At 24.1% G+C, this 12,620-nt stretch overlaps 6 protein-coding genes across 6 annotated transcripts; 3 read left to right on the top strand and 3 right to left on the bottom strand.

Annotated features, from left to right (window-relative positions):
• Positions 1–284: 284 nt before the first annotated feature.
• Positions 285–959, bottom strand: ENU1_198450 (hypothetical protein; the record flags this gene model as incomplete). Its single annotated transcript, XM_008862036.1, has 1 exon — positions 285–959. The coding sequence occupies one exon, from the start codon at positions 957–959 to the stop codon at positions 285–287; it is 675 nt and encodes a 224-aa protein (XP_008860258.1).
• Positions 960–1,879: 920 nt separating this feature from the next.
• On the top strand, positions 1,880–3,190 carry ENU1_198440 (beta-amylase, putative; the record flags this gene model as incomplete). The annotated part of the gene is made up of 1 exon (XM_008862035.1): positions 1,880–3,190. The coding sequence occupies one exon, from the start codon at positions 1,880–1,882 to the stop codon at positions 3,188–3,190; it is 1,311 nt and encodes a 436-aa protein (XP_008860257.1).
• Positions 3,191–4,629: 1,439 nt separating this feature from the next.
• On the top strand, positions 4,630–5,448 carry ENU1_198430 (leucine rich repeat protein, BspA family protein; the record flags this gene model as incomplete). The annotated part of the gene is made up of 1 exon (XM_008862034.1): positions 4,630–5,448. One exon carries the CDS (start codon positions 4,630–4,632, stop codon positions 5,446–5,448), a length of 819 nt encoding a protein of 272 aa, XP_008860256.1.
• A 430-nt stretch (positions 5,449–5,878) lies between these two features.
• On the bottom strand, positions 5,879–7,852 carry ENU1_198420 (sericin 1 precursor, putative; the record flags this gene model as incomplete). Its single annotated transcript, XM_008862033.1, has 1 exon — positions 5,879–7,852. One exon carries the CDS (start codon positions 7,850–7,852, stop codon positions 5,879–5,881), a length of 1,974 nt encoding a protein of 657 aa, XP_008860255.1.
• A 2,068-nt stretch (positions 7,853–9,920) lies between these two features.
• On the bottom strand, positions 9,921–10,520 carry ENU1_198410 (hypothetical protein; the record flags this gene model as incomplete). Its single annotated transcript, XM_008862032.1, has 1 exon — positions 9,921–10,520. One exon carries the CDS (start codon positions 10,518–10,520, stop codon positions 9,921–9,923), a length of 600 nt encoding a protein of 199 aa, XP_008860254.1.
• A 166-nt stretch (positions 10,521–10,686) lies between these two features.
• ENU1_198400 (hypothetical protein) lies at positions 10,687–12,300 on the top strand (the record flags this gene model as incomplete). Its single annotated transcript, XM_008862031.1, has 1 exon — positions 10,687–12,300. The coding sequence occupies one exon, from the start codon at positions 10,687–10,689 to the stop codon at positions 12,298–12,300; it is 1,614 nt and encodes a 537-aa protein (XP_008860253.1).
• Positions 12,301–12,620: the final 320 nt, after the last annotated feature.

Here is a 12,620-nt window from a genome sequence, read left to right as displayed (position 1 = left end):
AATCATAAAATTCAATTGTGGATATATCTATTAACTAACCATTTTTAAAATATTGAACTATCTTTTAAACATGAATTATTTTTCCCTTTTTAAAATATTGAAAACTTCTTAAATATTCTATTTTTAGTCTTCTTGAAAAACATAAAAATAACGGATTTATGAATTTTTGTTATTAAAAAAATAAAAATAAATTTTTAAAAGAAAATAAAAAAATGATAAAAATAAACAATAAAATAAACTAATCAAAAATGTACAATAATTTGATTCAAATCTTCTGTTGAGATTTAAAATGAAGATGAGACAGTTAAAGGAATCTGAGAAGAAGGAGAATTGATTGAAGAATGTAATATTGATTGCTCAAGTAAAGACTGAATAGATTTATCTTCTTTTTTTAAAACTAATTGTTTCTTATTTGAAAGAAGAGAAAGAAGATATAAGTTAATTTGTCTACCAAATGACATAATATTTTCTTTTGGGATAATATCTTGTTCATTTAAATAAATTTTATCTATTCTTTCAATTTGAACTGATTTATTAGACTGTTTTGATAATTTTGAAATGAAATTAACACCAAGTTCATAACAAATGTCATAAACTAGATTCATAATTGTAGCTGAAATATTCTTTTTATATCTTCGATTAACTGTTTTAAATGGTAGTCCATTCTGAATCTCTTCTTTTTTAATTAAACTGCATTGATATTCAGCTAAATCTTTAATATTTAAAATCGTTTTATCAATAATAATAGAAAATACAAAAGGAATAGTTGTTGTCATCTTTGATTGTTTTCCAGGTTTTTCTAAAACTATTGAAGCAAATTGATTTAATACACCAATTAATAAACAATGTTGAAAAGCTAACTGGTTCTTAAACTCTCTTTCTTTTCTAGCATTAATAGAATTTCCTCTTTTACATCTACTCTCCGTTGAATTAGATGTTACTTGGTTTACTTGTTCCATAATGGTTTTCGTTAATTAGTAATTTTAAAGATGAAGTGAGTTGGATTAGTTTCAAATGAAACTAATGTAACATCTTTATTGTGTTTTGTTCCCAATTGATTTTTTCTGAAAAAGATATTCGATTCAAAGCTATTTATATACCACTCTTTTAACCAACACACTACCAACTTCTATTTTAATTCTACCCAACCAAAACGATGTTTTATTATAAAAAAAAACAAGAAGTTTTATAAAAATATTTTCGACAATAATTGAAAAGAAGGAAACAAAATTTTAATAGAAGAATTTTTAACGACTTCTTTTAATATATTAAATTTTTTAGTATTTTTAATAAGAAATATTCACAAAAATAAATCTATTAATAGTCTAGTTAATTTTATTTTCATTTTCAATCCAGTGAAATATAAACCAATTTATAATAGAATTTTGTTTTTATAGTTTCCTGGTCATAAATCGCATAAATGTTTTTGAAAAATTTATTTATGTTGTTTTTTTTTAAAAATTTCATAACCATTAAATTCATAATAAATATTTATAATTAATGTATGACTAATGAATATGTAAATATTAAAAATTTTAAGAAATTATGTTTATTTATTTTATGTATAAAAAAGTTAATTAATAACTATTTTTCCATTGAGAAATAGAGGTGTTATTAAAAATTTATTTAATAAAGTCATTCTTCTTTAAAAATTCATTTTAGAGTAATTATGTAGGATGGTTGTTCTTGTTTTATTATTTCTTCTAAAAAAATAAAATTTAAAAATAAAAACTCTGTAGAAACATCTTATCTAGTCACTCAATGTCAAGAATATATAAAAAGAACAAAGAAGAAGCGGTAGAAGTTCTACATGTAGACATGTAGAAGAAGAGACTTATTTCAATGTTTTTGAATTAGTAACTAATTAAATCATTATTTGATGTTATTAACACTATGTTTTATATCAATAGCTTTTGCTGTTGAAGTTAATGTAATGTTACCACTTGACGTAGTAACATCAAATGGTTTAAATAATAAAAATCAACTTAAAAAAGACTTTAGTAAATTAAAATCTGGTGGAGTTGCTGGTGTTATGGGAGATGTTTGGTGGGGACTTGTAGAGACATCACCAAAAAGTTATAATTGGAATGGATATAAAGAACTTATTGCTCTTTGTAAAGAAACTGGATTAAAATTCCAAGCTGTCATGTCCTTCCATAAGTGTGGAGGAAATGTTGGAGATTCAGTGAATATCCCAATTCCACAATGGGTAAGAAATGCTGGTTCATCTCATGATGCATTCTTTAAAGATCCACAAGGAAATAAGAATGATGAATATATTGCTTTCTCTGCTGATTCAATGTCTATTTTCCAAGGTAGAACACCACTTCAAATGTATAAAGATTTTATGTCTTCATTTAAATCAACCTTTTCTTGTTATATTAATGATGGAACTATTAATGAAATTCAAGTAGGAATGGGACCTTGTGGTGAAACTCGATATCCTTCTTATCCTCTATCTCGTTGGTCTTATTGTGGTGTTGGTGAATTCCAATGTTCTGATAAAAACTCTCTTTCTAAATTAGCTTCTGCAGCATCAAATGCTGGACATTCAGAATGGGGACATGCATCTCCATCAAATGCAGGAAATTATAATTCTAAACCACCCTCATCAACAGGATTCTTTGGAAATGGAAATGATAATTATAAAAGTGCTTATGGTAAATTCTTCCTTGGATGGTACCAACAACTCCTTCTTGATCACGCTAATAATGTTCTTTCTGCTGCTAAATCAGTTTTTGGTAATTTAGCTATTGCAGGTAAAGTTGCAGGTATTCATTGGTGGTATAATGATCAATCACATGCTGCTGAGTTAACTGCTGGTTATTATAATACAAATAATCAAAATGCATATGCTAATATTGCTAATGTATTTAAAAAATCTGGAGCTAGATTTGATTTTACTTGTCTTGAAATGAGTGGAACTGATGGAAATTGTGGTTCTACACCTGCTAATCTTGTTTCTCAAGCTTATAAAGCTGCTGGATCAGCTGGAATTGGAAAATGTGGAGAAAATGCACTTGAATTATGTGGATATGGAGGATGTAATACTAATGGATTTAGTCAAATTGTAAAACAAGCTAAGAGTAATGGACTTATTTCATTCACTTATTTAAGAATGACTAGAGCTCTTCTTGATGATGGAACAGCTTGGGGACAATTTTGTTCATTTGTTAATTCAATGAGATAAATTATTGATCATTCATCATTTCTTTTTAATTTATTGGTTTTTTATTAATCAATCATATTTTATTTTTCTTTTACTAAACAATTATCTTCTTATTTTGTTATCTTAAAAAATAAAATCGTAAATTAAGTTAGTTTTATTTAAATTATATTTCTTCTTCATTCCTTTAATAGATTTAACACATATTTTCTATATCTATTAGTTTTCTTATTAGAAAAAGATGAGTTAATTATAATTTTATGTTTTATTTATAAGACTGATATAATTATAATCTCATAAAAGAAAATTGAGACAAGAAAAAATCTATTCATTTCAGATTTTTTATTATCTTTTCATAATAAAAATTTTTAAAAGTTATCAAAAAAGATTTTTTTTCATTTCATTTCCATGACTTTTGAAAACACACAACAACCTCCTTCTGTTTGGACTGAAGCTGAAATTGAAGAAAAGATTAATGAAAGAGCAGAGGAATTATTTCAAGCAATGATTGAAGAACAAAACAGGAGAAATAAAAATTATTATCAAAAACCACTTACATCATACCATTATCACCATGAGCAAAAAGAAGAACTAAAGAAAAAAGACTGTAATAGTTTTGATGAATTATAAAACCAATTCTTTCATTTTATTATTATTTCTGTTTAAAATTATAGATATTTTCTTATGAATACCAAAAAAGAATAATAAAATAATAAAAAAGGAATTACCAAATAATTTAATATCAATTGTTTCAATATAAAATTTTTTATATAATCTATTTCCAGTTATTTCAATCAAAAATTAAATTATTATTTAATTATGGTTAGTTTAAAAAAAGAGAATGATTTATAAAAATTTAAAATGTTTTCTTTCTTCATATAATAATAATAGCACTTGAAAAATATTATTAAATAAAAATACTAATTTTATAATTCTTTTCTCTTTTTTTTCTCACAAGGTTTAAAAATTGTTCAGTATTTTATTCTTTATTTAATTTATATTAATTTTTTCTTTATCTTTTGTAGAAACAAAAAATCATTTTCTTTAAATTATTAAAAAGAATTTATTTTCATTCTGGCAGACATAGGATATAGATGTATCAGAACAACTAATCTTTTTAGAGAGTGAGTGGGATAGTGTAGTTTCAAATGAATAATAAGAAGAAGGTATTTGTCTTGAAACCTAATTTAATGAATTTATTGTTTAAAAAGATTTGATTTATGATATTTTCAAATTCCTTTTTTTGAGGAGAATTGAAGAAAATAATAAGTGAGAAACAGTAAAGAAGTAATATCTAAAAGTAAAAAAAAGATAAATAAAATGAAGTATTAAAACATAATCCAGTTTAATTTAAAATAACAAATCATATAAATAAGAATAAAGATTTTATTCTCTTTGAAACTAATAAAAAATAAAAAGAAAGAACAGAAATGAATAACAGGAAAAAAATTGATAATTATTCAATGATGATTGTTGGTAAATATTTTAAAACAAAAAAAGATTATATTAATTTAATAATGACAAATTCAAGATTTAAAAGAATTAATGAAATGTATTTATTTAATCCTATTTCTATTTCATCTCTTAATCTTTTTCCATCCATTAAAACATTATTTCTTTATAACCAAAATGATATTAATGAATATTTAATGAATCAAGTAAAAAATATTGTTATTTCTTTTAAAATAAGTTATTCACAATATCTTTATTATAAACGTTTTTATTCATCAATTTCTTTTAAAAATATAAGTTATTCTGAAGAAGATTGTTTTAAGTTTGGTAAATTATTAAAAGAATCGTGTCATTCATTAGAAAATGATAGTCTTGAATATTATAATTCACAAACAATATCTTTTGGTTCTACTCTAAGAAATATTGGTTCTAATTCACTTTCTAAATGTCCTTATTTAAAGGAACTAAACCTTCCAAGTACTATTCTTACACTTAATACATATTGTTTCTCATATAATTATCAATTAACTTCAGTTACAATATCTGCACTTATCAAAGAACTTCCTTCATATTGTTTTTTTAAATGTACTTCACTTCAACAAATATTCTTCTATCCAAAGTCAAAATCTTTTGCAATTACTCAATTTAACAATTCTTGTTTTGAACAATGTATTAATTTAAGTATATTAGAAATACCTTCTACTATTACAAAAATAGGTTCTTGTTGTTTTTTCAATTGTTATTCATTGACTAAATTAAAAATACCTAAAGGTATTGAAAGAAACTGTTCATCATTTATCAATACTAATTGTATTTTTAAATATTACTGATTTTAGTTTATTATTATTTTAGTCAAAAAATAAATATAACCTTATCATAATGTACTCAATTCCTTTTTATATCTCTAATATAATAATTCTTTATAAATCAAATAGATAATACACTCCTCTATTAATACTGTTGTTAAACTTATTTACAAATATGGCTTAATTAAATAATAACTAAATTAATACTAATAAATAAAATTATACTTTATATCCTTTATTATTTTATTCCTAATGAGTTAATTCATCTGATTATACTTTGATGAGAAATAACACAAATTAATTGTAATTAAAAAGTAGCATATTATTTGAAGTATTAATGTTATTTATTCTTTAATAACTCAAGTAAAAACTAAATTTAAATTAATAATAATTTATGAAAAATTATTTTTATTTAAAGAAAAACCAACCAAAAACACTTATATTTCTGTTAAATTTAGAAATCCAATTTAAAACCAGCTCCAACATATCCACCTTTATCAGCTGATTTACCTGCAGTTAAACTAAGATATGAATTCTTCCCAATGCCATAATTAACTTCTGCATTATACCCCAAACCATTCTTTGATGACTTGGTTACTTCGGCACTAGCAGACCATTTATCATTAAACTGATGTTGGGCTTTAATTCCATAACTCCAGTTCTTATCATTATTTAACTTGGTGTACATTCCATTAGCTGAGATTTGTGTATTAGTCGTTGGTGAGTAACTAATTTGTCCATTCATATTCTGAGCATTTTTACTCAAGGAAAAATCAGCATTAGCACTTAACTTACCATCATTACTTTTATAACTTCCTCCAAGCCCAAGCATATTATTATTATTTGTTTGGTCTTTTATAAATGAGGCATAAAACTTCTTGTTCTCATCTGGGTTATAGTTTAACTTTGCTTCTAAACCAAAGTTCCTTTTTCCATTAATGTTACTTACTCTACCTCCTAAACTAGCCCCAAACTGATCATTTGGGTTAAACTGGGCACTAATTCCAGCAGAATTAGTCTTTATTCCATTAGCATCTTTTGTGTGTTTTAAGTCTAATGACCCAGTAAATTTATTTGCTTTATAATCTAATTGACTAGAGAATGTATTACTTCTGCCATCTGGAGTTGATTTAACTGATCCACTACTACTCAATGTTGAATGTTCATTGACTTTATATGTTCCTGTAGCACTTGCTGAACGAGAAACACCATTACTATTCTTAGAACGTTTTGCGTCAAGTGATCCATCAAATTTACCATCTTTACTTTTGTAATTAAGAGAGCCATGTATTTCATTACTCTTTTCACCATTAGTATTAGCCATATTTCCATCAACTTTAGCTGTTAATCCACCATTAGTATATGTAGCATCACCACTAATAGAACTAACTTTATTTGTTCCATCATTCTTAGCTTGTGCATTTAAATTTGCTTGTAATTTATCTCCATTGTAATTTGCTTTCCCATTTACTTCATATGTTTTTTGTCCATTAGTATTAGTAATTTTACCATCGGCAGATATTGTAGTTTTGTCATTTGGTTTATATGTAGCACTGGCACTAGCACTTGTGGTTTTAGAACTACCATCTTTATTAAAATTAACACCAGCATTAGCTTGTACCTTGTTGCCATTGTATGAAGCATTTGCATTACCTTGAATAGTAGTTTGTCCGTTAGTTTTTGAAACTTTACCATCAGCAGATATTGTAGTCTTATCATTTGGTTTATATGTAGCACTGGCACTAGCACTTGTGGTTTTAGAACTACCATCTTTATTAATTCCTGCATTTGCATTAGCCTGAACTTTTTTACTATCATAAGAGGCATTTATGTTGGCACCAGCTTTATTGACACCGTTTTGTTTACCATAATAAGCATTTCCATTAACATTAACACCATTTTTACTGTATTTGCCATTAACAGAAGCACCGTAACTTTGTCCTTGAGGAGAAGTTTGATATCCAGTTTTCGCTGTTGCTGTTATAGGACCTTTGTTGTAGTTAATATTTCCAGAAACACCAGCAGTAATACCATTTGGAGTTTTTTGAGCACTTACCGATCCAGAGACTTTAGTGTTTGGATTTAAATTCTTTGAAACAGTAGCAGTCTTCTTACCATTCTTATCAGTAGTTACTTGAACTAATTGCTTTCTTTGTTTAGAAGCTACAGTTGGTGTTTTTGTAGTAGTTTGAATTGTTCTTTTTGGTTGTGATGCTTGTGTGTTCTTATTTTGTTTTACTCTTTGATTATTTTTTGGTGTGTTAACTGGTTTAGTAGATGCCTTACTATTCGATTTAGGTCTTTGTGTTTTCTTTGAATTTTTTGGAGAAGGGGCATCATCTAAAAAGTCTGAATAATCATCATTAAACGACAAAGCAAAAGAATTAAGAACAAGAAGGATGCATAGAAGGAAGAAAATTCCTTTCATTAAAAATATGATTTTTGAATTCTTTTTCTTTTAATTTTTAATTTTTCATCTTTTTTTAATTACTTCTTTTAGAAAGAATAAATTTAAGAGAAAAACCTAAATCCAAAAATAGTGAAGTTAATATGAATTTGATCTTTATTTTTGATTTTTTAATTTTTATCTTGTTACAATTTGTGAAATTTCTATTTTGTTTTTTATATTTCATAAATTTGATTTTTTATTTCTTTATTTTAATCCCTTTCATTTTTTGTTAAAGTTGATTTTTTATTTGTGTGTTATGATTCTGTCATTAATATTCTTCTTACTCAACAAACAACTCTATTGTATTTACAACTTTGTTTTAACGATATAATAAGAATGTAATAATGTAAAGTAATTTATAAAAATTACTTTTTATATTTCATCAGTACATGATATTAATTTATTTTTTTTATTCATGTAACAATAACACGTTTATTCAATAAAAGTGAATTTAATAAGTTCTCAACACTTTTGAATTGTTAAAGATACAAAAAAATACTAAAACAAATCACAATTGGTTTCAAATTTTTACAATATTAATTGTTCTGTTTCTAATTCTATAAAATTGTTATAAAATAAATGAAATTGTTTTTATTATCTTAATTTAACAATACATCCATGAAGAAACTACAGTTTTAAGAAGTTATTTATTTATTCTAATTAAATGTATTTTTAATAAAGTAAAGTATTTTTGACTAAAATTAGAATAAATGGCAAATCCATTCTTAGTCCATCAAATTAGAAACAAAACAAATTCCTTTCTTATCAATGGAATATTTACATAATTTAAAAATAATAATATTAAGCAATTTAGTAAGATAATAAATTGGATGTTTTGAATGTTGTGATAGAAGGGTATATTTCATTTATACCATTAATATATTCTTGGGTTATATTTTTAGCCAAACGAATGATATAACACACTTTTAATAAAAAAGCTTAGTTCATTGACTAATCAATTGAGTTGGATTTATTTGGAACAAAGAAAATATACAAATATAAATTTATTTTCAGAAACGATGATATTAAATAATAATGAAAAGATGATATCTAAATAACTATTAACTAACTTGTCTTTACAAAAAATTATAAATAATTATTAATCTAATTGTATAAAACTAAATAAATTAAAAGAATAAAGATTAGAAGTATTTATCAAAATAAAAAAATGATGAATATTATCTATTTAAAAAAGTCATTGGATTATATAGAACATATAACTAAGAAATAACTATTTGAATGAATTTGATACACTCTAATTAAAATATTATTGTTATTATTATTACTTTTTAAAATATCTCATTAGAAAGCTCATCTTCTAATATATTGTCAGAGCTTAATAGTAAAATATTTGATTTTTCATTTTTTAATAGGGAGTATTTAAATTATTTTATTAAAATCTAATTGTAATTTTTTGTAATTGTAATATTTTTATTAATTCTTTGTGTATTAAACCATTTAGATTAATTACAATAATTATTTTTATATAATTAATAATTTTATTTTGTCGTAATTTCCATTTAATTTAATTGCTGCCTATTCAAATACATTATTTCCATCATTTTTCTTTCATTTTATTTAATTGGACTCATTGACCTATTAAGTCCTTCTCACTAAATATTTTCTTCATTCTATTAATTGGATCATTTTATATTGTCTTTTATTATTTCTGAAATTCTTTTTCTTTTGTTTTTATATGTCTTTTTTCTGTTTATTTTTGTAAATTTGATATTGTTTTTGTTAAATTATGATACTTTCTATTATGTCTATTAGAATTGTTGTTAAAATATTTATGATAATGAAGCTGAGTTGAATACTTCATAACATTATTAGAGTAATTGTTATGATAATATTTACTATACTATTAATGCATTTCTATTCATACCGACAATATTTATTTTCAGCTATTCTTCTATCACTTAAATTACTAGATTGATATTAATTTCTTATTCTTTTATTATTGAATTATTACTTTTTTCATTTATTGTATTGTAAGTTTTGTTTTTGGAGATAGAATTAAAGAGAAAAATAAACAAATAAATTAAGTTTAAATTGAATTCTTTTGAATAAGATTAAATAATTCTTGTTCTATTTGACTAATAGTATCAATAGGAGGTATTTTTTGTAAAGAGATTAAGAAATTAATTTTATCATGAATAGACTGTATTCCTTCAAGGTTAAAATCTGATGTGGCATGAAGTAATTTGAATAAATATTTCTGGAATTCCATTAGATCATTCCATTGTTTAGGTGCTTTTATTAATGACATTACCAAATTAATTTTACTACAACTATTTGGAACTCCTTTCTCTACTCTTTTTTTTGCGAGAACTAAATCATTAATAAAATCTTTCATTCTACTGTCAATTCCAACAGCAAATCTATTCTCTTTAAGAGTATTAAGACTATGAAGTAATTGAGTAATTATTTCTTTGTATTTATCATATTCAATATAACCATTATTATTATAACGTTCAATTTCATCTATTTCTTGGTAAATTATATAATATTCTTTCATTAACTCTTCTCTTTTATTTTCTTCAATTGTTTTGACATTAATTTTTCTAGTTTGAAATGGAGTGTGTTTAATAGTATTTGTAATAATAATTGTAGGTAATTGAATTGGTGGTAATTTGAGTTGAATCATAAAAGTACTTCAAGTTAAAATAACAATGAGATTTTAATATGAGATGCTAATATTATACTATTATTATTTTTTTACTATTTTTATATACTATTACTTTTTTCTTTTTTCTTTTTAAATTTTCAAATTTTGTTGCTAAAATCTCTGAGTTTAATTATTTCTTCTTTACATGTCTTATAACCCTCGTTGTCTTCACGTTACTTCTTCTCCAAAACAAACAAAAGAAATAGTCAAGAAAAATAAAAAGCCAAACCAAACAAGAAATGTTAAAGTAAGTTTAATAAAAGACTTAGCCCAGACATTAGAAAATGGAGTATTTCATTTTTATGATTTTGAGTATGCAGCTCAATTTTCAGAGAAGATTTTTCCTATTGAAATTGGTATATCAAGTTATTCATTAAAGGAGAATAAAGAAATAGCTTCATATCATAAATTATTATATCCAGGAAAATTTAAAAATATATTTGCCCGAACTCAAATGATACATGGGATTGATGCTCGTGATCCTAGATTAGAACAAAACTATTCTTTAGTATGTATTGAATTAATAAAATATATTGAACAATTTCCAGGATTTGCATTCTTTGTATCAAAAGAAGAATCACTAGCAGGAGATAAAAAATGTATTGATGAAATTTTTTTACGTGGAAATGTTCCAATTCCAAAACAAATTCGATTTATTACTCATATCCAATTATTTGATTATTGGTGTTCTATTCAACATATTGAACTTCATGAAAAACCTTCATTTATATTAAATCATATTTTTAAACAATTAGAATGTGCAGAACGTTGTGAATATCATAAAAAAATTAACCAAAAATATCATTGTGCATTATCAGATGCACGTCACACTTCATTAATGGAATTGATTTGTATGAAAAGTTATGGAGCAACAATTATCGGAAGTGATACATTACCATCAGTTAGATTTGTTAAAAGTGTCTGGACTTTAAAAACAAATATTTTATTTGTTAATACAACATCGTATTCAGATGGATCACCATTAGAAGTAGCGTTTACAATGTTTGATTTGTCTCAGTTACAAATAATAGATCAACAAGTATTTTATCTTAAACCTTTCAACGATAATTTTTATTACTCTCCTTCTTGTGAAAGAATAAATGAATATTTTGAATCTCATGACCTTACAAACGATTTAAGCATTGATAAAATGAATGAATATATTGATTTTATTACAAAAAATAAAGATACAATTGTTGTTTGTCTTGTTGGAAAACTTACTAAACTAATTCCAACATTATTTATTACTCATTTCTTGTCAAGGTCTTTAGTAGAATTTGAGAAAGAGCTATTAGTTAAATTAGCTCAACGACATGTAGTTGTAACTCCAAAAGTAAGTGTTTTTCAAAATGTACTAAAGTCTATTACATTAAAAGAGTGTGATTCATGTAAACTACATATGAATACTTCTGATGTATGTTGTTTACATTCGACTTATGATTTTATTCAAAGTGTTCAGTATGTAATAAGACATTTCTTTGCAGCTATACAACTTTGTGAATCTAAAGAAAACGTTGAAGAAACTCAACCCATAAAGACAAGGTGTGCTGTTATTAAGTCAGAAACAAAAATGCCAGAAGAAGAAGATAGTGATGACTCTCAAACTAAAGAAACTCAAACTACTGAAACTGATACACAACAAGATGAAAGTGATGAATTAGAAAAGAAAATTAAGAAAACTAAAAAGGCAAGAAAAACTGTAAAAAGGAATGGACTTAAATATGATAGTTCAAGATATGCCTCATTCCATTTTGAATAACCATTTAGTCTTAATGAATTTTAGATTTATTGATTATTTTTTTTTTGTTAATTTGCAAAAATAAGAAAGGAGGAAATATAAATAAACATTAGATAATTAAATATTAATAGAAATTGTATCTATTATTCCTAGATCAGAAGATATTAATCCCTTCATACATTATTAAAATGAATATTTTATTTGTTTTATTTATTATTTAGATTTTCTTCTTGTTTTGTGAATAACTCATTTTATTTTGTTTTATTTCATTTATTGTCTTTTCTTTCTTCTTTCTGCTTATTTTTATTTGATTTTTAATGATTTTTATCTGAATTTTAATG

Source organism: Entamoeba nuttalli (assembly GCF_000257125.1).
Source record: "Entamoeba nuttalli P19 unplaced genomic scaffold asmbl_9424, whole genome shotgun sequence".
Taxonomy (NCBI): domain Eukaryota; phylum Evosea; order Mastigamoebida; family Endamoebidae; genus Entamoeba; species Entamoeba nuttalli.
This window is presented reverse-complemented; position numbering and strand designations above follow the sequence as displayed.